Source organism: Pseudophryne corroboree, chromosome 2, assembly GCF_028390025.1.
Source record: "Pseudophryne corroboree isolate aPseCor3 chromosome 2, aPseCor3.hap2, whole genome shotgun sequence".
Classification (NCBI taxonomy): domain Eukaryota; kingdom Metazoa; phylum Chordata; class Amphibia; order Anura; family Myobatrachidae; genus Pseudophryne; species Pseudophryne corroboree.
Genome location: NC_086445.1, coordinates 148,447,647 through 148,473,535, shown reverse-complemented (window position 1 = coordinate 148,473,535; position 25,889 = coordinate 148,447,647). Strand labels below are relative to the sequence as shown.

Below are 25,889 nucleotides of genomic sequence, written 5' to 3'. Positions count from 1 at the left end.
ACAATGCTGATTATTTCTCTGACAATTAATTTGCAAGTGACATATTCAGGATTAGAAACCACAACCTATTACACTGGAAGCATGCACCTTACTGGTGGAGATACCTGCTCTTGCACAGGAAGTGTGAGAATTCTAACTATATGAAGTTACTTGTAATTGTCAGAGAAATAACGTCATATAGTTAGAATTCTCATGCTTCCTTTATAGGGGCAAATAGCTATATCAGTAAGGTGTCTGCTTCCAGTGTATCTATAATAAAGAGGGTGTGATTTGTAATGTGTAGTGACTAGTGGGGAAGTCGGCTACGGAAGAGATACCAGCCGCTGTCAATTAACTTAATTGATTAATGTCGCTGCACACATGTAACAGGAGCAGAGGTTCCCCCCTTCAAAGCAGGAGCCCAGTGGCAGCTGACTCCGTTGCCTCCCAGAGTTCTGCCTCTGCATACTGGGGTGGTTTCCACTATAACAGGGAGTCCACAAGCACAGCGTTCCCCTACTATACTGAAAACCAATGCATCACTGCTCAGCACAGGTGAGGTATGAAAGGAGTAGCAAAAAAAAAAAAAAAAATTAAATACAAATATTATACATATATAGACACCCACACACAGTATAGAGACAGCATACTAGCCACTGATACACAATACAAATAGCACCTAGCATTTAACAATGGGCCTGATTCAGACCTGATCGCAGTAGCAAAACCATGTGCACTGCAGGTGGGGCAGATATAACATGTGCAGAGAGAGTTAGACTTTGGTGTGTTATTTTGTTTCTGTGCAGGATAAATACGGGCATCTTTATTTTTACACTGCAATTTAGATCTGTCAAAGTCGAAAAATATGGCAGTACACACATCACGTACAAACTACACCCAGATGGCCTCCGTGCGTGTACTTGTTCTGCCGTGCGTGCGCATATTCGCAATTTGCGTATGGTCGCTCCCGCGGTCCTGCGCATTAGCGCGTGGTATGGGTATTTATGGTAGAGTTTGTGAACGCATGGAAAAGCTATCAAAACACATTACATATTTAATCCAAATAGTGCACAATGTACACATAGTCTCCCTGCATCACACCAGCAAGTTACAACAGTTTAAATGGTATCAGAAGAAAGGGATTCACATTTACAGGATAGGAGGGGACAGAACAAGGTTATAAGGTGGTGTTTGGTATCCAGCTGTAGGGTATTTTAAGGGTAATATTCCGGTGTTGGTTTTCAGAAGATCGCATGTTCCTGTGAATAGTTATGTGCAGGAGCAGAATATAGATATAAACTGTATTTACTGTACATTAGGTATGCAGTGGGAACCCAGAGGAGACCACCCACAAGTGCATCTTGAACAGACATCGCCCACCTATTCAAACCAACCTATGACCTCTCCTGTACTGTAAATGACCATCCCTGTGTCCAATGGACAAAGAGATTACAGTATCCATTGTGTTAAGTTTTGGAAGATTGTATAAAAGAAGTCAGCTGCAGGCCTGGTCACAGAAGACTCTCAAAGTTATCTATCTAGATGACCGAGGACCAGACTGGAAAGCGCGGCGAAATCCAAACAAGTATGTACCATTGACTGTAGCCATTATTCTTTTGTACTGTATTGCTTTGTTATTGTTACCCCCCTTTCAGTAATAATATGCTGTGGTGTCGGACACCAGCAGTTTAAATACAATCTGGTGTCGTGTTTTCCTTTCCCTGCTAAGGTTTAAAGTGTATTACTATCGCATGCATAGCTGTTAAGGGTTCACGGTGTATCTTTGCGTGTACTTTGTACAGCCAGCGCGGCGTTTGTACGCAAAGTCTGTACATGGTACGGGACTCTGTACGCTAATGGTGTAATAAGTACGTAGGTTGTGGATCAAGTATAGCGGCAGCAGCGGCTTCATTTAAAGTGTTTGAAATATCTTTTTAAAGTGTTTGCTTTTAGTCCTGTACGTAAACCAGCGTTTACAGATCTCAGTTTGAACACACCCCACCCAAATCTAACTCTCTCTGCACATGTTATATCTGCGCCTCCTCCCCCCTGCAGTTCACACGGTTTTGCCCATTAAGAGAACATTTTTGCTGCTGCGATCGGATCTGAATTAGGCCCAATATGCAATAGAGAGAACATTCTGATGACTTCTATACAACACAGAGACCATATTTACAACTGATAAACAATACAAAAAAACAGCTTATAATTAAAATCCAGAGAAGATTCTCATGATCATCTTACAAAATACAGAGAGCAAATTGTGTGATCAGTAATCGAAACTCAATGCACTGGACTACTAAACGATGTCTGCCATGTTCTGGGGGGGGGAAAAATGTATATCCCCAAATATACAGTATGGTGCTGTTACTGTTTAGACCTTTAAAATCACTGGTGGCTTTACTATAGATAGTCCCTAACAACTATGGTAGCTTTAGAATACTGTCCCCAAGACCTATTATAGATTCACAGTACAAATTCCAGTACTCTGGTGAATTAAAAATGCAGACCCCACTTCCCCATACTCTGATGACCTTACTACACAAACTTCAAATCTCCATTGGCTGTCTAATTCAGATTATTTCTCCATAAACTCTGGTAGCATTACTAAACAGACCCTAGCTCTCTGGCGGCTCTGCCCTAACCTCCCTTAAATCTATTAATGACCAGATAAAATGCCAGGATCTCTTGTGGTAACCCAGAGGAAATCCTTATCTATATTCTCCAACAGGTTTGAATATTCTGGAAGGTTGCCATAAACGCTATACAGCATTCTGATGATCAATCCAAAGGCCACTGCGCTATTCTTGTATGGCTTAACCTCACAGCAGCTTTCAACATCGTTAACCACACCCTCCTCCTGCAAACACTTTACTCTTTTGGACTCTGTCACTCTGCTCTCTCCAGGTTCACTTGCTACTTGTCAAACTGTTCCTACTCTGTGTCTCACACCCACCTCTACCGATCTTCAACTTCTATTCGGGGTCCCTCAAGCATCTGTCTTTGGCCACCTTCTCTTCTTATCTCCCTCAGTGACATCATCAGCTCCTTTGGTTGATGATACCCAATTTACCGCTCTTTCCCTGATCTAAGTCCTCTGGTCCTTTTCTGTGTCACATCCTGTCTGTCGTCTGTTTCCTCTGAATGTCACAACAGTGATAACACTGCCTGAAACTAAATATTTTTAAATCTGAAGTCATGGTCTTTCCCTCGACCAACATCGCCTCTTCTGGCCTCTGTCTCTATTGAAAACATCTCCCTCTCATCTGTCTGGCAATCACCCCAGACTGATCTCTCACCCTTCTCCCAATCCTGCAGTTTCCACCACAAGCCCTTTCTCACCTGGATGCTACTAGAACTCAAACTCTCATCATCTCTATTGACTAATGTAATTCTCCTTTCTGGTCTTCCCATCTCCCACCCATCATCCATCTTCAATTCTTACCTCTGCTACCTGCCTCAAAAATCTGTCTCATCGTTCTACCTCTACCAGTCACTTTACTGGCACCTTGTCCCACTCAGAATTTGATTTAATGTTCTCTCTCCTATAAAGCCCTCAACCACTATACTCCTCCCTACATTTCCACTTACACTCTTTCCCACTCTGGCAAAGATCACCTCCTCTACTCCCTGATAACGTACTCCCACTTCCGCATTCAGGACTCCTTTCTGCTGCTCTCATTCCCTGGAATGCCCTATCAGACCTGCCTTCAGCATCCAAATGTGTCATTAAAAATATTTTCTCCATTGATTCCTACAACTCTTAATCTCCAGCCTCTACACTCCTGTATGCCGTTCCCTTTACCCTTTATGTATCTCCTCATAGCTCCTATAGATAGAAAACATGAGCAGGGTCTTCTTCCCACTGAATTCTCAAGGTAATTATGTAATCTGAGCTCTGCAGTAGTATAAATGTAAAGTAATGTTCCTGTCTGTACCATTTTGCACCACTGTGTTATACTTTACCCTATGACCCACTGTAAGGTGTTGCAGAGCCTGTGTGCTGCCATATAAATAAATTAATAATAATAATAATCCTGCCCACTGATGTGTGGATAATTCCAGCCATCATCCTACCAATGGGAATGTCCTCCAACATCAACCACTCTGAGAGCCAGAACCAGTGTACAGGTCTAAGAGTAACTGAGTGGCCACACAGTTCATGCAGTCTAGAGGTAGGTAGAGGTTCCTCAGACCATACAATTGCCTTTATAATAAAACAAAATCATAATAGCCAGGAGGAGTCTTCTGCCTCATAGCCTCCAGATTACATCATAAGCTGGGCAATGGCAGGTAGGCTGGCCCAAAATGTACTGACAAAAAGAGGAACAGATGCCAAAAAACAAGGCCTGTCTATGACCTGTGAAGTTACTGGCAAACAGATGCGGAAAAAATTGTGGTGTCAAACAGGCCTCTATACTAGAGCTCAGTCTTGGTGTACACATTGCAGAGGTGCGACATTCTGTAAAACATTCCTCAAGTTCCTTTTATACTCTGCAGTGTACAGAATACCATTCTGATTATTAGCGGATGACTAACAAGACTGCTGAGAACTGATTTTGGTGCGCCTGGGAACATCTATAGACCACTTTTCCACAACACAACATATGAAATTTTGGAGTCAAATGTGAAGCAAGCTAAATATTTTGAGGAACCATTTTGAAAATCTTTTTTGACATCTACTTTATAAGCAATGATGTTCATAATCCAACTTGTTTTCTACAGACTACGTGCACAAGACAAAAACATTCTCTTGTTGCATTCTTAAATGCCGGAGCGGTAAACAAAGAACAAAGATACTAATAAACTGCACATCTGTAACACTAATTCCCTCAGCATTCAGCCTGACACTGTTTATACAGTCAGATAAATAGAAGCATTTTCTGAAGACTCTTTACACATGCATAATCACGAGCATTAACAAATACCATTGGCTTTAATGGAAAGGGCTTAGAGGAGTGTGCATCGTATGGCTCATTAACTTGATACACTCAGGACATTCTGCCGAGCTAATAGCGTGGAATAAAATCTATTTAACACATTGATATACTACTTTCACTATAAATCCAGAAAGGAGTTTTTAAACTTTATTTTGCGTCAAAAGGTAATACTTAATTGTTCCCGTAAAAAAAATGTTTAAAAAAATCCATGAAGGATTTGCCAGGGATGATTGACATGGCTGCCGTGAAACAGTTTGCCATCAAATTGTCCGAGCATGAACGGATAAGAGAGTTCCATAAAGCAAGCTGTCACTTCTATTTGACATGGTTCTTTAAAATGTTGAAGACAGATGACAGCTACATGAAGACAACGAGCAAGACAATGAAAGTGTTTAAAACATGAGTTCATTGACTTGCAATGTGCCTGTCAGGAGCGTACATGCAGGAGATGGGGTGCCCCACCACTTAGCTGTACGTTCTCTTATATATTTTATATTTAAAAAAAAAAAACAATTTTACAGAGTGGCAGCAGAAACATTTATAACTGTCATTTTAATTCTTTTGCATCATCCTACAATAATGTTCTTTTAGGTTTGCTTTTAAGCTACAACATTCAAATGTAATATTTTGTAGACATTATACATATTTTCTAGACATTATACATTTCCACAGCTGAAATAAACAAAGATAGCCTCCTGTATGTTGGCCATAACCTAAGTAATTAATTCTACAGGTTTCCATTAAAGCTCGACCTCAAGGAGCATTGTCCCCATGGGATATTTGTTTGCCTACTACTAGCATAAAACTACAAGCGAGCACCCTTCTCTGTGTCCACTATAGCTATCCGCAGATCAGTGCAGGGAATTGCAATCACTTCTTGAAACTGAGAAGTAACCTGATTTTATAGGGAAGCGAGCCACTGGACTGGCTGGCCATGGCAGCCTGTCTAACCACATACCACCACTTGCTTCAACACAGGCCCACCCTCCGTAACCCACTCGTTCAGAGAAGATACATCATAAAATGGGGAGAACGCAGAGCAGTGGGTGTCAGGGAAAGAACAGAGCAGGATGGCAGTACCTTTACATTTTAATATATGGAGACAAAAGAATTCTGTGTGCAAACTTAAGACTTGCAAGCTTTACGGATATTTGCAAAAGATACAAAATTCTATCTAATTAATATAAGATAGAGAGAGAAAACAAGATAGAGAGATAGAGAGAGAAAACAAGAAATTCTATCTAATTAATATAAGATAGAGAGAGAAAACAAGACAATTAATATACACATTAGGCATGAAGCACAAAGGTTTGGAAAGCATTCTGGATAAGATATCTCATCAGTGCTAGAGCAAGCGGATTTTGGCCCTCACTCCGACCCGATCGCACGCTGCACTTCTTCACAGCAGTGCGATTGGGTCTGGAATGCGCATGCGCATCACTGCCGCAACGACGCTGACAGCGAAGAAAGCGGTCGAATCGGCGACCGCAAGAAGACTGACAGCAGGAAGGCGTTCCGGGGCATCAGCTGACTGTTTGAAGCCGCTTTCGGAGAGTGGTAAGAAAAACGCAGGCGTGTCCAGGCGAACGGAGGGCGGATGTCTGACGTCAAAGCCGTGACCATCATCGCTGGACCCGTCGCACAGGGTAAGTATGTCCAGGGCTGGTCTTGTTTTGTGTGCAACTGTAAGAGCATAGCAGGGCTGCACAAGCGATCGCAGACCTGCTATGCTAAAATACACTCCCCCATAGGCGGAGATTAGTTGATCGCACCAGCTGCAAAAAGTTGCTTGGTGCGATCAACTCGGAATGAGGGCCTATGTGTCCTGTTCCAGACCCGAACAAGGGGTATCATGGCAAGGGGCGGGGCTGCTGACACCAGGAAGTACAGCAATGCCTGGTCCAGATGGCTGTACAGTCTGCAGGCTGCGTATCCGAAGCATCCAAAGGACTCTCTGGTCAGCTCTGCAGCAGAGTTACAGGCAGATATGTTTAATGCATCTTTGATAATCTAAGACATGGTAGGGAATGCATAACCACACTTCACATTTTAACAAAGGTGCAGTGAAATGTCATGCAAAGACCAAACAATACTTTTCACCACAAAGTTCCACATAGGAAGTTTTCACTTACAGTATTGAGCTGTGATTTAGATAAACAGTATAAACAAATGTATACAAAGACAAATAGAAGAAGCAAAGGAAGAGGGAGAGGGGTTTGGGTAAATGGCTCATCCGCACAGGCTCCAGGCAAAACTACTCGCTCCTTCTACTTTAGAAGTAAAACAAAGACGCAGCTCTAATGAAGCACTTTGGAAAGTTACTTTTGCAGGCCATGATCTCTGAGCAGTTGGTAATAAGTCATTAGTTGAAACATTTCATTTCTTTTCTCTTAGGCTGGGAGCCAGCTATATTTAGATGGAAATAAACTTTGCCAAGTGAACCAAGAATGTCATATCTAATCATGTTAAAGATTTAGTTCCATTGGTTTTGCTGGCAGATTCATTTGGTTCATACTTCCAGCCAACCAAGGGCATTTAATGAGTTGTGTAGTTGCTACAGGGTTTGATATGCATTGATCTGAAGAGTTAAGGGCATGAAATGCCACAATTTGATTCACGACTTGCTCTCCGCGCAGGATTTCAGGATATACTAATATCGAAATTACTAAAAGCGTTTAGAATTCCAATTAAGGTTAGCTTTTCAACAGATCAGCAGCAACATTAATATAAAAGTTGTGTTGTGGTAGAATTTTGTCATCGGTTATTAAAAAGGCAACTAAAGTTACTAGAAAGGATACAAAATTCAATAATATATACACATCACAACCTACAAACATATCTGTATGAAAATGTATCCTTTTTTTTTTAGTCCTGTTTAATAGTCCAACAAACAACCTAGAACCCACCTAGTTAGATTTTCCAGCAACAAAATATGTTCAACCTTCTGACATAGGTCAGAGGATGTAGTGGTGGCGGCTGGGTGCACACAGTGTCTAATAAAGATGGAGGATCTGCATTAAAGAGCTAGATACGCACTGCTAGAAAGGGTATTAAGTAAATGAATCAGGCCTTGGGAAACTATTATACTGGCAGGCACACTGAGGGAGTCACATTGGCAGGCTAAAAGAGTGTAAATATCACATATTCAGCCATCATTTGCGAGCTCAACCACAGGTTATGACAAAGAAACGTCACCAGTAACTTCACTGAGGGATGAAGCACTTATTGCCCCTTCTTAGTGGTGTCACAATGAGAATTCTTTTGAGTTCTGTTATAAACTACATGTATATGAATATATATGGTTTACATTTTGGTAACCCTCTTGTCTGTCCGGACTATCATAGCAAAGAGTCACTGTATTTGTATATATACTTTCTCCAATTCATTTTAGATTTGGAGAGTAGTGAGAATATATATATATATATAATATGAATTATATTCACGTTTGTACCAGAAGACAGAGCTTTGTAGTAAATGGCGGGAGGGACACAATAATCTGAAGCAGAAAACAGTACAAAGCAATGAATGGTGACGTCATCTACAGGGGTCCTTGCCATTAAGGCTTCATATTATAAGATGGTGAAACTAACGGTAACAGCTCATCCTGAGAACTGTGTTCTGTTCTGGTGCATCTTTCTACCTTTCTCCAATAAGACATCAATGAAATGGAGACAATTCAGAAAAGGACTATTAACACGGTACATGGGCTGCATAACAAAATGCCCAGGAAAGACTTTAAAAGCTGGACATGTACAAATAAGAGAGAAAGGACAGTATTGGAATAGGATAGAAACAGGGCTGGTTCAATGGCCGTTAGAGCGAAGCGGCGGCACCCCATAGGGGAAGCAGTGTGGATGGGACATTACAAAATGCATACACTATCAGAGCATCTGACTTCTCCAGCATCACCGACTGGCTGGCCATGATCTCAGAGGTCATATTAGAGTTATTCATTACTCCCATTCAGACACTAGTTCCAACCCTCGGTTTCTGGTGTAGAGAAACAACTCACATCTTCTATACTAAATGTCCTGTTAAGATGTTCCAATGGAATTTTCCTTTTACATAGGTTATTATAATTGGATGCAATGTCAGCGATATTTATCGGAAACCTACAGCAATCAATTCATTAGTTCATGGTATATGTATCACATAATATGGGGGAGATTTATATAGGTACTACAGTAAGTACTGAAGTGAGGATGCACACATTGCAGGTAATTATGGGACTTCTTTCCATATAACATTCGCTATATTAGCACACAGAACGTCATGGCTAATTGAATCTCTCCCTTAAGGGGTATTTTGGTGGCACTGATTCTACATCTTCTGCCCCAAAAAGACATCTGAATAGCAGGCTACAATTTGAATGGTAATAAACAAATAGGAAATCTTTATTTTGCACAATCCCCTTTTTGTTGCAGCCCTGGTCACACCAAGGTTCACCAAACCTTAAAACATACACTGAAAAAAAAGGGGCATGACCTGTGGAAAGGAAACATGTATATAAAAAATATATCCACCTTAAAGATAGTTCACAAAATGATACGGATCTAAATATCCTGATATGTGCACGCCCTCAGTTCAGTTGCAGATCCTATTCTTTTGTATGTCTTTACTTCCACACATTGGCACTCAAAGAGAGAAGAATATTGTGGGATTATTTATGTGATATTTTATTAACTAGATACACTCACATTTCCAAAGTGCAACAGCAGCATATAATCAACTTCTTTCAACAGGGGATGATGCAGATCCCTTTCTTAATATATCAATCTCCACTTCAATCCATCAGGGCTCAAAAGAGGGGAGAAGGATTTAGTGCAACATTGGAGGACTTGAAAAAAAACTTTAATAGCTGGTAAAACATTTAAGAAAGCAAGAATTTTCAGGTAATAAAACTCCATAAGGACGGGAACAAACTCTTATTGGATAGATGGAAATACCAATAGGTCCAGGAAATACATGGTCTGAGTCCGGATCATCAGATATACCCATGCAGGTCCCAGCAGTCCCTCCAGGAGTCCAATCAAGCCACCTACTTAACGTGTTTCAGACCTAAGATAAACTGGTCCTTCATCAGTATTTCATGGACCTATTGGTATTTCCATCTATCCAATGAGAGTTTGTTTCTGTCCTTATGGAGTTTTATTAAATGCAAATGCTTGCTTTCTTAAATGTGAGTTTTACCAGCTAAAAAAGTTTTTTTTAAAGTCCTCCAGTGTTGCACTAAATCCTTCTCCCCTCTTTTGAGCCCTGATGGATTGAAGTGGAGATTGATATATTAAGAAAAGGATCTGCATCACCCCCTGTTGAAAGAGGTTGATTATATGCTGCTGTTGCACTTTGGAAATGTGAGTGTATCTAGTTAATAAATTATCACATAACTCATCCTACTGTATCGCACTATATTCTTCTCTCTTTGAGTGCCAATGTGTGGAAGTGGAGACATACACAAGACTAGGATCTGCAACTGAACTGAGGGTGTGCACATATCAGGATGTTTGGATCCATATCATTTTGTGAACTCTCTTTAAGGTGGATATATTTTTTATATACATGTCTCCATTGTAGCGCCACAGGTCATGCCCCTTTTTTTCAGTACAATTGGAATAGTGGATGATCTGTAACGGGCAGTACGGACAGTGTAATAGTTAGCATTACCGCCTCACACCACTGAGGTCATGGGTTCAATTCCCACCATGGCCCTAACTGTGTGGAGTTTGTATATTCTTCCCGTACTTGCATGGGTTTACTCCGGTTTACTCCCACAATGGGGCGGGGACTGATGTGAATGGGAAAAAAGTATCTGTAAAGTGCTGCGGAATATGTGTGCGCTATATAAATAACTGGCAGTAGTAATAATAATAAGTAACATGTATTATGCAGGATGACCCAGCATGTGTAGGAGGGCAGGATTTTGGGAGACGAGGATGTGGAACAAATAATGACCAATAATCCCTTATGTGCTTCTAAACACTGTCACATTGCTCACGCTGGTGATGTTACTAGCTGTCGCTTCCAGGTTACGTCGTCAGGCAGAGGGTACTGTTTATTAACATGTCTGACTCATAGTGAGGTTTTATCATTTTTAATTAAGAGCCCAGACAACCTCATGACTTAGTTTCAGAATGAGAGGTCAGTCACGTTTATAAATCCTTTGATTCTTGAGTACGGTTTCAAATGATGCAAGACGCTATAAGTATTAAGTAATTTGCTAGGTTACGTTTCACATTCTGTATAAAAGAAAAGTTTTCACGGCAATCTGTAGACAATTACATATTTTTGTTTTACACATTTGCTTCATCTGATTATTCTCCTTCCATGTCTTAGTATACAAATATTTTTGTCCTTTATTTTGAAAGCACAGACCATGCTGTACAGTGAGGGGATCCTGACACAATCCGATTACATACAAGGACATGAAAGTTGATCTTACAATCTAAGAGGCGTGGGGAACACATAATACATAAGGTATTAGACTGTTGTAGCTAGTGGAGGTGAAAGTGCAAGTGGCTGCTGTAAGGCAGAAGCATCATCAGCCGCCAATTATACAGAAGCCACCGAGAACGGAGCATTTCTGTGCAGCTACCATTGACACATCTCTGTTGGAATGAGGAAAGGCCATAGGAACATGAAACAAGAGGCACGGTTCAGATTCCCATTATATTTGATTTAGAGACTGTACTTTCCTTAATATAAATTATGATACAAATAATTACTTTTCTCTTGTGTTATAAACCAATATTCTTTATGTGATATAACTGTATCAATGTATTAACCTGACCAGTAGCACCTCAACACTGTAAAGGTGTGTACACACGGTGAGATCCTTGCTATGCCCGATTTTGACTATGCAATTTCCCTTGAACTCCCCCAGAGCCCAGATAGCACAGATTCTGTGCTTGAGATTTTGTCTATGTACGATTTTGACTAAGTGCACATTTTTACTATACTTTGTACTAGATAGTACACTAGATAGTCAAGATTGACTTGCCGACACAGTCTATCTAGCCTTGTAATACCGGCCCCACGGGACTGTGCATCGGGATCGAATCAGTATCGCAAGCTGCCTAACACCTTGAGATATGCACTAAGTTTTCATAAGATTTTGATTATACAGTCAAAAATAGGATTTTAATTACATGTCGGTAAATCCTTTTCTCGTAGTCCATATGGGATATTGGGGTCATTCTTTAATACGATGGGTATAGAGGGTCTCCGCAGGAGGCAGGGCACATAAAGTCTTTAGCAGGGTGTGCTGGCTCCTCCCCTCTATGCCCCCACCCACAAGCCAATTAAGGTATAACTGTGCCCGAAGGAGGATGGACATACTTGAGAGAAGGAACATAAGTGCAATATGTGGTGAGATTCATACCAGCACACCAGAACACACAATCCAGAACAACTGGAAATACATTTTGAACACATTGTTCATAACATGTGGCAACTAGTCTAACAAACAGTAATACTGAACAGGATAACTTGAACAAGAAACTGCAGAAAAACTCTGCACCAAGGCAGGCGCCTAGTATCCCATATGGACTTCGAGAGAAGGATTTACCGGTAGGTAATTAAAATCCTATTTTCTCTATCATCCATATGGCATACTGGGGTCATTGCTTAATACGATGGGGATGTCCCAAAGCTTCCACAATGGGCAGGTAGCCGTTCTGCAAAGTTGTAAAGCCGAGACTCCTCTGGCAGCCGCCCAGGAAGATCCCCACCGCTCTTGTAGAGTGGGCTTTCAGAGACTTAGGTAATGCTGCCGACACATACGCTTGTTGAATGGTCATCTGAATCCAATGAGCAATAGACTGCTTTGGCGCAGGGCAACCCTTCTTTTGCACATCGTAAAGCACAAAGAGGCAATCCGTCTTCCTAGTCCGAGCCATTCTGTTGACGTAGGTCTTCAAGGCTCTAACAGCATCCAGCAATTCTGGGATGTCAGGGTTTCCTGAACTAGACGGAACCACGATAGCTTGACTGAGGTGGAATGCCGAGACCACCTTTGGCAGAAACTGTTGCCGTGTTCTGAGCTCTGCTCTATCCTCGTGGAAAATCAAATAAGGACTCTTACACGAAAAGGCCACCAATTCTGAAACACACCTGGCATATGCCAGGGCCAGCAACATTAGTCTTCCACGTAAGGTACTTGTCTTCCACTGACGTCAGAGGTTCGAACCATGATGACTGTAGGAAATTGAACACAACATCCAGCTCCCATGGTGCTGTTGGAGGCACAATGGGAGGTTGTATATGTAGAACCCCCTGGAGAAAGGTCTGCACTTCAGGCAGATCTGCCAATTTCTTCTGGAAGAATAGTGATAAGGCCGAAATCTGAACTTTAAGAGATCCCAGACGCATGCCCAAATCCACGCCAGCGTGCAGAAAACGCAGGAAGCGTCCTAGTTTAAAATCAGCAGGTGGAAGTCTCTCCTTCTCACACCAGGATATATATCTCCTCCAGATATGATACTAATGTGATGATGTCACCGGTTTCCGCGCCTGGAGCATAGTGGATATTACTTCATTGTTCAGGCCCTTTTGATCTAGGATCTGTCGCTCAACCGCCAAGCCGTCAAATGAAGACGCCGTAAGTCCGGGTAGACGAACGGTCCTTGTTGAAGTAGATCCCCTCTTAGAGGTAGAGGCCAAAGATCCTCGACCAACATGTCCAGAAGATCCGCGTACCAGGTCCTTCGAGGCCAATCTGGGGCCACCAGGATCGCCTCTGCTCTTTGACTTCCGATTCTCTTTAACACCCTAGGGATTAACGGAATCAGAGGGAACAGATACACCAGTCGGTAGGACCACCTGGTTGTCAGTGCATCCACTGCCACTGCCTGAGGGTCCCTGGTTCTTGAGCAATATCGGCTGAACTTCTTGTTGAGCCGAGACGTCATTAGGTCGATCTGTGGACGACCCCACAGAGCCACAATCTGATTGAACACTCGTTCGTTGAGTCCCCATTCCCCGGGATGGAGGTTGTGACGACTGAGGAAGTCCGCTTCCCAGTTGTCCACTCCCGATATGAAGATGGCTGAAACAGCCTTTGCGAGTTTGTCCATCCAGGAGAGTATCTTGGATACTTCTCTCATGCAAGCTTTGCTGTTTGTTCCACTTTGACGATTGATGTATGCCCCCGTCGTCATGTTGTCTGACTGGACCTGGATGGCCTGGTTCCGAAGTAGAGAATAGGCTGAAGCAGAGCGTTGTACACAGCCCGCAACTCCAGAATGTTGATAGGAAGTCCACCGGCCCTGGAACTGGACTTCTTGAGTCACTGCTCCCCATCCCTTCAGACTTGTGTCTGTCGTGAGGAGGATCCAATCTTGAATCCCGAAGCTCCGGCCGGCTAGAAGGTTTGGAGAATGCAACCACCACAGGAGTGACATCCTCGCTTGTGGTGAACGACGTATGATTTGATGCATATGTAGGTGTGAACATGACCACTTGTTCAATACATCCAGCTGAAAAAGTCATGGCATGGAAACTTCCATATTCGATCGCCTCGTACGAGGCCACCATCTTGCCCAGCAAGCGGATGCAAAGATGGACCGAAAACAGAGTATCTGACCAAGTCCTGGAGGGTTGTCACCTTTTCCTACGGGAGGAACACCTTCTGTTCCACTGTATCCAGGATCATTCCCAGAAACTGGAGTCGTTGAGACGGTAACAAATGGGACTTCTGTAAATTCAGAATCTATCCGTGATGCGAAAGCACCTGAATAGTGGAGTTGACTCTGAGCACTAGAAGCTCCTGTGATCTTGCCTTTATCAGGAGATCGTCCAGATAAGGAACCACGTTGATTCCCTGAGTCCTGAGTAGGAGCATCATCTCCGCCATCACCTTTGTGAATACCCGCTGAGCCGTGGACAGTCCAAACGGCAACGCCCGGAACGGATAGTGGTCGTCTTGTAAAGCGAACCAGAGGTAAGCCTTATGAGGCGGCCAAATTGGTATATGGAGATACACGTCCTTTACATCCAAGGACGCCAGAAACTCTTTTTTCTCTAAACAGAGAATCACTGCTTTTAGGGATTCCATCTTGAACTTGAAAACTCTTAGATAAGGGTTTAGTGATTTTAAATTCAGGATGGGTCTTACCGAGCCGTCTGGCTTTGGTACCACAAACAGGTTGGAATAATAACCCTGACCCTGTTGTTGGATTGGTACTGGAGAAATCACTTGGGACTGGACCAATTTCTTTATGGCCTGTTGTAGGATAATCTGAGAGTCTTCCGAGGCTGGCAAGCCCGATCGGAAATATCGTTGGGGAGGAGCTGTGTCAAACTCCAGCCTGTAACCGTGAGAAATAAGATCCCTGACCCAGAAATCTTGGCAAGAGTCTTCCCACACTTGGCTGAAGTGAATTAAACGCGCTCCCACCTAGAGTGTCTCTCGGGGTGGGGGAACACCGTCTGCTGAGATCTTGGAAGCCGTTGCACCGGTGCTCAGCTCCTGAGATCCTGTAGTCGCTGACTTCTTAAGCTTACCTCTGGTGCCTCTGACTGCATTGGAGGCTCCCCTCACTCTTGAGCGAAACCTGGCAGACCGAAAGGACTGCTGTGACGGTCCTGGAAAAGAACGCATAACTTGTGGGGTTCCAGACAGAAGGAAAGTGGATTTCCCTGCCATAGCCTTGGAAATCCAGTCATCCAACTCACTTCCAAACAACCTTTCACCTGAGAAGGGAAGAGATTCCACGCTGCACTTTTAATCCACGTCCGCGATCCACTGACGCAGCCACAGTGCCCTACGGGCTGAACTGCCATGGCAGTATTGCTCGCATTAATAGCTCCTAGCTCTTTCTGCGCTTCGCACAGGACCCGAGCGGTATCCTGGATTTGTTTGAGCAATACGCCCGCTCGTGACAGAGACATGTCACCTAAAAGGCCCTCCTGATCCTGCGTTGCCCGGGTATATATAGCCTTTGACATCCAGCAACTAGCTAGGACTGGGCGCTGAGATGCCCCGCTCGCTGTGTACATAGACTTAAGCGTAGCCTCTATTTTCCTATCCCCTACATCTTTTAGTGTTGATGCATCTGGGACAGGGAGCACCACCTTCTTAGACAGGCGTGCGACTGAGGCATCCACTACCGGGGGGGCTCTCTCACACCTTATTCCCTGACAGTTCAAAGGGGAAAGCAGATATGAACCGTTTTGACACCTGAAATTTTTTCTCAGGATTTTTCCATCTTAAAGGAGTCCTCTAAATCCTTTGACTCAGGAAAATATAATTTGGCCCTTTTCTGTAACATAAAAAAGGGGTCCTCTTGAACAGGGTCTGCTGATGGTATGCCCAATACCTCTCTTATAGCCGGAATTAAAGGCTCCGGTGCCCTGTGACAAGGACTGGGACTCCGTAAGCGAGTCCGGTTCCCCATCCCCTTCTTCCAGCACTTCTTCCTCAGAATCTGAGGTAATGGCTGACAAACCATGCTTATGCGTTTGTCCCGGGGAAGGGGTCAATTTATCCACCCTGGCAGACAGGTCATTTAGAGCCTGTTGCATTTGCTGCGTCTGTTGCGTATTGACAGAAAACTGTAAAGACATTTTGTCTATCATGGATTTTATATTATTAACCCATGGTGGTGCTTGCGACTCCCCTGCAGAAATCCCACTAAGCGGAGGGGACATGCATTGCTCACGTGACCGTTGAGGTAGACATGGGGGAGAATTTTGCACTGCAAACCATGCAAGTAAGCTTTTTGACCATGTTGCAAAAAGTGTACACCCACACACAAACACACTTATGCAGGCACTGTAACACCCCAGTGGTATGTGTATGGGAACCCAGAGGAATGGAGACCAGCACACCAAGAAAACCTAGCACCCCCAGTGAGAGTGCTGGCTGCTGTGATTGTTTATGAGAGCTCTAAATTATATAAAGAGCTGTTATCAGCGCTGTTTATATGCTGCCAACTCTGCTTAACCCCTCCACACAATGTACTCAGCTTGTCTGTAGTGCCAGTGAGGAGCTCGGCGTCCTTGCTGCATGAGGAGAAACAGGAAGGTGCCAGCAGAGCTTCTAGTCCCGCTCTGAGTTAAGCTCCGCCCCCTAATGGCGGCCGGAGCTTCTGTATATGATTATACTGGCTATTTCCAGCTTTTTAATGTGTGAAAGTCCCCCTGGTGGTCCAGTGGCTATCACCTACACACCAGTGAAGAGGGGGGGGGGGGGAGAGGCGGGGGACCCCCTCCAGGTAGTCCGTCGCCTCTACCCGCCATTTTGCCGCACCTCGCCAGCAGGCCCCCATAGCGGGGTCCCCGGAGTGTACTCACCACTCTACGCATTTTCAGACATGTCCAGCGGGCGTGCTGCGGGTGAGCTCACTGAGCGCAATGCCCAGCGGTAACAAACATCCCCTCAGGACAGTGGTCCTGCAGCGGGGATCAGCTCTGCACCTTAAAAGGCCGGTAACCGTCCCACCCCGTGGGCTCCCTCGATGCAGGTATGCTGTTGTCCAGACAGCATACCCAAAATAATAAAAGTTTAAAAGAAAATAAGAATTTACTCACCGGTAATTCTATTTCTCGTAGTCCGTAGTGGATGCTGGGAACTCCGTAAGGACCATGGGGAATAGACGGGCTCCGCAGGAGACTGGGCACTCTAAAAAAAGATTAGGTACTATCTGGTGTGCACTGGCTCCTCCCTCTATGCCCCTCCTCCAGACCACAGTTAAAGAAACTGTGCCCGGAAGAGCTGACATAACAAGGAAAGGAAATTTTGAATCCAGGGTAAGACTCATACCAGCCACACCAATCACACCGTACAACTTGTGATAACCTTACCCAGTTAACAGTATGAACAACAACTGAGCCTCACTCAACGGATGGCTCATAACAATAACCCTTAGTTAAGCAATAACTATATACACGTATTGCAGAGAGTCCGCACTTGGGACGGGCGCCCAGCATCCACTACGGACTACGAGAAATAGAATTACCGGTGAGTAAATTCTTATTTTCTCTGACGTCCTAGTGGATGCTGGGAACTCCGTAAGGACCATGGGGATTATACCAAAGCTCCCAAGCGGGCGGGAGAGTGCGGATGACTCTGCAGCACCGAATGAGCAAACACAAGGTCCTCATCAGCCAGGGTATCAAACTTGTAGAACTTTACAAATGTGTTTGAACCCGACCAAGTAGCAGCTCGGCAAAGCTGTAATGCCGAGACCCCTCGGGCAGCCGCCCAAGAAGAGCCCACCTTCCTTGTGGAATGGGCTTTTACCGATTTTGGATGCGGCAATCCAGCCGCAGAATGAGCCTGCTGAATCGTGCTACAGATCCAGCGAGCAATAGTCTGCTTTGAAGCAGGAGCACCCAGCTTGTTGGGTGCATGCAAGATAAACAGCGAGTCAGTCTTCCTGACTCCAGCCGTTCTGGAAACATATATTTTCAAAGCCCTGACTACGTCCAGCAACTTGGAGTCCTCCAAGTCCCGAGTAGCCGCAGGCACCACAATAGGTTGGTTCAAATGAAACGATGACACCACCTTTGGGAGAAATTGGGGACGAGTCCTCAATTCTGCCCTGTTTATATGGAAGATCAGATATGGGCTTTTACATGACAAAGCCGCCAACTCCGACACACGCCTAGCCGATGCTAAGGCCAACAGCATGACTACTTTCCACGTGAGATACTTTAGTTCCACGGTCTTAAGTGGCTCAAACCAGTGGGATTTCAGGAAATCCAACACAACGTTAAGATCCCAGGGTGCCACTGGTGGCACAAAAGGGGGCTGAATATGCAGCACTTCCTTAACAAATGTCTGAACCTTAGGCAGTGAAGCCAGTTCTTTTTGAAAGAAAATGGATAGGGCCGAAATCTGGACCTTTATGGACCCCAATTTTAGGCCCATAGTCACCCCTGACTGTAGGAAGTGCAGGAATCGACCCAGCTTTAATTCCTCAGTAGGGGCCTTCCTGGCCTCACACCAAGCAACATACTTCCGCCATATACGGTGATAATGTTTTGCTGTCACGTCTTTCCTAGCTTTTATCAGCGTAGGAATAACTTCATCTGGAATGCCTTTTTCCGCTAGGATCCGGCATTCAACCGCCATGCCGTCAAACGCAGCCGCGGTAAGACTTGGAACCGACAGGGCCCTTGTTGCAGCAAGTCCTGTCTGAGAGGCAGAGGCCATGGGTCCTCTGTGTGCATTTCTTGCAGTTCCGGGTACCAAGTCCTTCTTGGCCAGTCCGGAACAATGAGTATTGTTCTTATTCCACTCTTTCTTACTATTCTCAGTACTTTTGGTATGAGAGGAAGAGGAGGAAACACATATACCGACTGGTACACCCACGGTGTCACTAGGGCGTCCACAGCAATCGCCTGAGGGTCCCTTGACCTGGCGCAATATCTTTTTAGCTTTTTGTTGAGGCGGGACGCCATCATGTCCACCTGTGGCAGTTCCCATCGGTTTGCAATCAGTTGGAAGACTTCCTGATGAAGTCCCCACTCTCCCGGGTGGAGGTCGTGTCTGCTGAGGAAGTCTGCTTCCCAGTTGTCCACTCCCGGAATAAACACTGCTGATAGTGCTTGCACGTGACTCTCCGCCCATCGAAGAATCTTTGTGGCTTCCGCCATTGCCATCCTGCTTCTTGTGCCGCCCTGGCGGTTTACATGGGCGACCGCCGTGATGTTGTCTGACTGAATCAGCACTGGCCGGTTTTGAAGCAGGGGCTCTGCTTGACTCAGGGCGTTGTAAATGGCCCTCAATTCCAGTATATTTATGTGTAGAGAAGTCTCCAGACTTGACCACAGCCCTTGGAAGTTTCTTCCCTGAGTGACTGCCCCCCACCCTCGGAGGCTTGCATCCGTGGTCACCAGGACCCAGTCCTGTATGCCGAACCTGCGGCCCTCGAGAAGGTGAGCACTCTGCAGCCACCACAGAAGAGACACCCTGGCCCTGGGGGGACAGGGTGATCAGTCGATGCATCTGAAGATGCGATCCGGACCACTTGTCCAACAGATCCCACTGAAAGATCCTCGCATGGAATCTGCCGAAGGGAATGGCTTCGTATGAAGCCACCATCTTTCCCAGGACTCGCGTGCAGTGATGCACCGATACCTGTTTTGGTTTCAGGAGGTCCCTGACCAGGGATGCTAATTCCTGGGCCTTCTCCACCGGGAGAAACACCTTCTTCTGTTCTGTGTCCAGAATCATGCCCAGGAAAAGCAGACGCGTCGTAGGAATCAGCTGCGACTTTGGAACATTCAGAATCCAGCCGTGCTGTAGTAACACCTCCTGAGAGAGTGTTACGCTGATCAACAACTGCTCCCTGGACCTCGCCTTTATGAGGAGATCGTCCAAGTACGGGATAATTATAACTCCCTTCTGCCGAAGGAGTATCATCATTTCGGCCATTACCTTGGTAAATATTCTCGGTGCCGTGGACAGGCCAAACGGCAACGTCTGGAATTGGTAATGACAGTCCTGTACCACAAATCTGAGGTACTCCTGGTGAGGTGGGTAAATGGGGACGTGCAAGTAAGCATCTTTGATGTCCAGCGACACCATAAAATCCCCCTCTTCCAGGCTTGCAATAACCGCTCTGAGCGATTCCATTTTGAACTTGAATTTCTTTATTTAAGTGTTCAAGGACTTTAGATTCAGAATGGGTCTCACCGAACCGTCCGGTTTCGGTACCACAAACATTGTGGAATAGTAACCCCTTCCCTGTTGAAGGAGGGGGACCCTGACAATCACTTGCTGGAGGTACAGCTTGTGAATTGCCGCCAGCACTACCTCCCTTTCCATGGGGGAAGCTGGCAAGGCTGATTTGAGGTAACGGCGGGGGGGAGTCGCTTCGAATTCCAGCTTGTATCCCTGAGATACAATTTGTATAGCCCAGAGATCCACCTGTGAACGAACCCACTGGCTGCTGAAGTTTCGGAGACGCGCCCCCACCGCACCTGGCTCCGCCCGTGGAGCCCCAACGCCATGCGGTAGACTTAGTGGGAGCAGGGGAGGACTTTTGTTCCTGGGAACTTGCTGCATGGTGCAGCTTCCTACCTCTACCCCTGCCTCTGGCAAGAAAGGATGCACCCCTGACCCTCTTGCCTTTTTGGGAACGAAAGGACTGCATTTGATAATACGGTGCTTTCTTAGGCTGTGAGGAAACCTGAGGCAAGAAAGTCGACTTTCCAGCTGTCGCTGTAGACACGAGGTCCGACAGACTGTCCCCAAACAATTCTTCACCCTTATAAGGCAAAACCTCCATGTGTTTTTTAGAATCAGCATCTCCTGTCCATTGCCGAGTCCATAAGACCCTCCTGGCAGAAATGGACATAGCATTAATTCTAGAGCCCAGCAGGCAAATGTCCATCTGAGCATCTCGCATATATAAGACGACGTCTTTGATATGGCCCAGGGTTAGCAAAACAGTATCTCTGTCGAGGGAATCTATGTCGTCTAACAGAGTATCTGTCCACGCTGCTACAGCACTACACATCCAGGCTGAAGCAATAGCAGGTCTCAGTAGAGTACCAGAGTGTGTATACACTGACTTCAGGATAGCTTCCTGCTTTCTATCCGCAGGCTCCTTTAAGGCGGCCGTATCCTGAGACGGCAGGGCCACCTTTTTAGATAAGCGTGTCAGCGCCTTGTCCACGTGGCATCTGTGTCAACCATCTGAGGTAGAGGGCGTTTATGAGCCCCTGACGGTTTTTGAGTAGCCTGGGCAGGCGCGGGCTGAGACCCCGGCTGTCCCAAGGCTGCAGCGTCATCAAACCTTTTATGTAAGGAGTTTACATTGTCATTTAAGACCTTCCACATATCCATCCAATCAGGTGTCGGCCCCAACGGGGGCGATACCACACTTATCTGCCCTTGCTCCGCCTCCACGTAACCTTCCTCATCAAACATGTCGACACAGCCGTACCGACACACCGCACACACACAGGGAATGCTCAGACTGAGGACAGGACCCCACAAAGTCCTTTGGGGAGACAGAGAGAGAGTATGCCAGCACACACCACAGCGCTATATAACACAGGGATTTACACTGCTAATAAGTGATTTTCCCAATAGCTGCTTCTTTGTATTGATTTGCGCCTAAATTTATGTGCCCCCCCTCTCTTTTTAACCCGACTTGTACCTGGATACTGCAGGGGAGAGCCTGGGGAGCTTGCTTCCAGCGGAGCTGTGAAGGGAAAATGGCGCTGGTGTGCTGAGGAAGAAGGCCCCGCCCCCTCAGTGGCGGGCTTCTGTCCTGCTTTCAGTGTAAAATAATGGCGGGGGTTTTTACATATATACAGTGCTAGACTGTATATATGTATGTTTTTGTGCCAAAGGTACCTCAATTGCAGCCCAGGCCCCCCCCCATCCAGCGCCCTGCACCCTACAGTGACCGGAGTGTGTAAGTGTGTTGGGAGCAATGGCGCACAGCTGCGGTGCTGTGCGCTACCTTAATGAAGACAGGAGTCTTCAGCCGCCGATTTCGTCGTCTTCCAGCTTCTGTTCTTCTGGCTCTGCAAGGGGGACGGCGGCGCGGCTCCGGGAACGGACGATCGAGGACAGGTGCCTGTGTTCGAACCCTCTGGAGCTAATGGTGTCCAGTAGCCTAAGAAGCACAAGCTAGCTGCAAGCAGGTAGGTTTGCTTCTCTCCCCTTAGTCCTACGTATCAGTGAGTCTGTTGCCAGCAGAAGCTCACTGAAAATAAAAAAAGTAATAAATACTTTCTTTTCTAGTAAGCTCAGGAGAGCCCACTAGGAGCACCCAGCTCTGGCCGGGCACAGATTCTAACTGAGGTCTGGAGGAGGGGCATAGAGGGAGGAGCCAGTGCACACCAGATAGTACCTAATCTTTTTTTAGAGTGCCCAGTCTCCTGCGGAGCCCGTCTATTCCCCATGGTCCTTACGGAGTTCCCAGCATCCACTAGGACGTCAGAGAAACTGAAGAAAACTCTCTGGAGCTCCAGAGTGTGCATCCTCTTCTGAGTGCACATTTTTCTAAACTGGCTTGTGGGTGGGGGCATAGAGGGGAGGAGCCCGCACACCCTGCTGAAGACTTTATGTGCCTTGCCTCCTGCGGAGACTCTCTATACCCATTGTATTAAGGAATGACCCCAGTATCCCATAAGGATGTTAGAGAAATCTTAGATTTATCTCACTGTGTGTACACACCTTAACCGTCACTTATTCTTATTGTGGGAGGAGGTAGTTGATAGACCGTCAAAAGGTCAACAGGGTCAAAAGTTAGCGTGCCCACGAGAGGATGCATTTCAACAACTTTGGGTAAAAAAGTTTGAAAAACAAAATAACACCCAATTGTTTTTGTGTATCGATCTTTTGACCCTGTCCACCCTATGGTGTAGACCTAATGACTGTCTATCGTCTGCATCACATCCGATTGTGGGTTGGATGCCCTCCAAGCACTTGGAAAAAGCTGCTATAAGGAGACAGAAGGTTCCGGATAACAATCCTCCATACCCAAGGAGCTGTTATTGGCTGGTTGGACAGCTCCTGACAAAAATGATGCTCATTAAATATATTAATTGAAATGCACTCTGACCATATCCACATAAGGTAAATATAGCATGGATGAAATGTAATTTATTTGTGTCTGAGCATAAGCGTACCCGGTTCATGTAGTGATACGTTTAGGTTTATGGCAACAAACATAACCCTGCCCCAGACACTACAGTCCCACCCACCCCTGTTTTTCTGCAAACCAAAATCACATTGGGAGAGGAGAGTCTGGTTTTATTGGATGCGATCGCAGAAAGGAAGAGAAAACATGACCGTGTGAGAAACAATGAAAGGTGTGTGTGGCAAGTGCCGCCTTCTGCCAGTAGCCGTGTTTGTAACCCTAAAACCTATTGTACATGGTCATACAACTGTTATGATAAATATACCCCACTGGGATTCACCCGATAGGAAGGCTCAATATTTAATAATGTCTTCCAGTTAAGTTACGAAGGGGGGGAAAATAACAACATGCACAAATACGGCAGTGCATCAGCTATGGTCAATATCCAATCAATGTGTATATGGAGCAGACGGGGCGCTGCGGTTTCATGCCCAGGACATGTTTTGAGGATTTATTGCAGCCCCATAAATAAGAGTGTTGTAGTGGATAATGTTACCTGCGTCACACGGTGGTATTACAGACCGTTGTAGAATGTAAGAGCTGCAGAAATCAGTCCTCACATTCCACTAACTTATTTCATAGATTTATATGGAAATTAAACCGCAAATGTAAAATATGTAAGAAAGATTGAATACTTGCATTAGCGCAAAGTCTGATACAAAACCCATACGTGAGAATAGAGATACTCTGCAATCTACAGATAAACATGAATGGTGTGCATACTTCTATGTACAACTGGGACACAGATACTTCCGTCATACAGATGGAGCCCAGCTCATCTAGCCTTCTCTGCTGAGCCTAGGTCATAGGTCTGCAAACTCTGTCCTCATTACCCCACACAGTGCATGTTTTGCAGGTAATCCAGCAGGTGCACAGGTGTATTAATAATTACTCACAAACACATTTTAAAAGGTCCGCAGGTGGAGTTAATTATTTCACTTGCGATTCTGTGAGGAGGCCTGCAAAACATGCACTGTGTGGGGTAATGAGGACCAAGTTTGCAGACCTATGGCCTAGGTGAACCAAGGCTTATTAGCATAAGCCTTTCAGCTGCAATACAATACAGAGAGAACAATACATCAGGGGATTAAATCATTACAGCAGGGGATTAAGTCTGACTGCCCTGGCTCAGTTAATCCTATTAAAGGGATAGATGAGCATGGCTCCATCTGTACGTGAGATCAGAGTGACAGATATCTGATTATAGTTCCCACTGTGCCATTCCTCTCTCACCCCTTTTATGCTGGGTACACACTAGGCGATATATCGGCTGCTTGAAAGCGTGATATATAGTAAGGCTTTCAGCGGGTGTTTATATTCAATATGTATGTGAACGACATCGTTCCGAAGATACCCGCCCAGCTGTGACGCCAGGACAACACATTGAGCGGCCAATCGGTAAGTGTATATACTTACCTGCAACGGCCGCTTTGTCAGCGTGACGGCGAATCCGCCGTCAAGTCAACAAGGTGTGTGCCCAGCTTTAGTTTCTGCAGCCTCAGGTTGGTAGTCAGATTGTCGACAGTGATGTCAACATTTCTGACGCTGACATGGCGAAACGGCCGGATAATGAAATGTCGACATTAGGGCTAGGCATTGGCTTGCCTAAAAACAATATTATCGACATTGCAGTAGTGCCAACAATGTTCATATCGACATTCCCGTCAATAAATAAATGTCAACCTAGTATATGGAACCGCCCAGGTTATGTCGACAACAAAGGACCCAAGAAATGGTGTAATGTCCAATACCAGACTGTACGTGGCCCCACATGAGCCTGACAGGGGCATGAGAGCATCCCTTTAACACATTATTATAATGAATTCTAAGAAAACTGAATTTGATGTATGGTAATACTAAAAGAATTGATTTATTTGTCGAAAAACTACCACTTCTGTATTATCCGGAATAATGAGCCCGGTGAAGTGGAAAAGGGATAAGCCTTCTGCTTTTATATGGACACAGAACGCCTTGGTGTCACTAACAAATGAATAATCAATGCTGTATACAGGGTTCACCGCCATATCTGAGACGCAGCGAAACAGTCGCTGACAGATGTGCTGAAAACTAGATTGTAACGTACAAAAGAATCTCTCACCTTATAACCCGGTCCAAGCTGGTGTATGGCAAAGATCTGAGCGGGATTTAAAGCCTCTATGAAGACGTATACTGCTCCGAGCTGACCACAGAATACTCTGTTTGCATCAGCGGTTTCTGATGAGCCGAGGAAGCATTTGTCATAACTCTTCAAAAGAAAAGAAAAATACACAAATAGGAAATATTAAAAAGGACAATGTTACATAAGCATGTTTCAGAAGATGTATCGTGAATGGACAACTCTTTTACGGCAAGAAATTAACTGCCC

The 25,889-nt window shown here is 45.2% G+C and overlaps 1 protein-coding gene across 9 annotated transcripts in view; it reads right to left on the bottom strand.

Moving 5' to 3' along the window:
- Positions 1-25,889, bottom strand: part of NBEA (neurobeachin) — a 1,049,301-nt gene that overhangs the window by 754,903 nt on the left and 268,509 nt on the right. For all 9 annotated transcript variants that reach the window (XM_063951811.1, XM_063951806.1, XM_063951798.1 and 6 more), the window contains exon 8: positions 25,623-25,769. In XM_063951811.1, the coding sequence (XP_063807881.1) occupies positions 25,623-25,769 (147 nt within the window). The remainder of the gene's footprint in view (positions 1-25,622; positions 25,770-25,889) is intronic.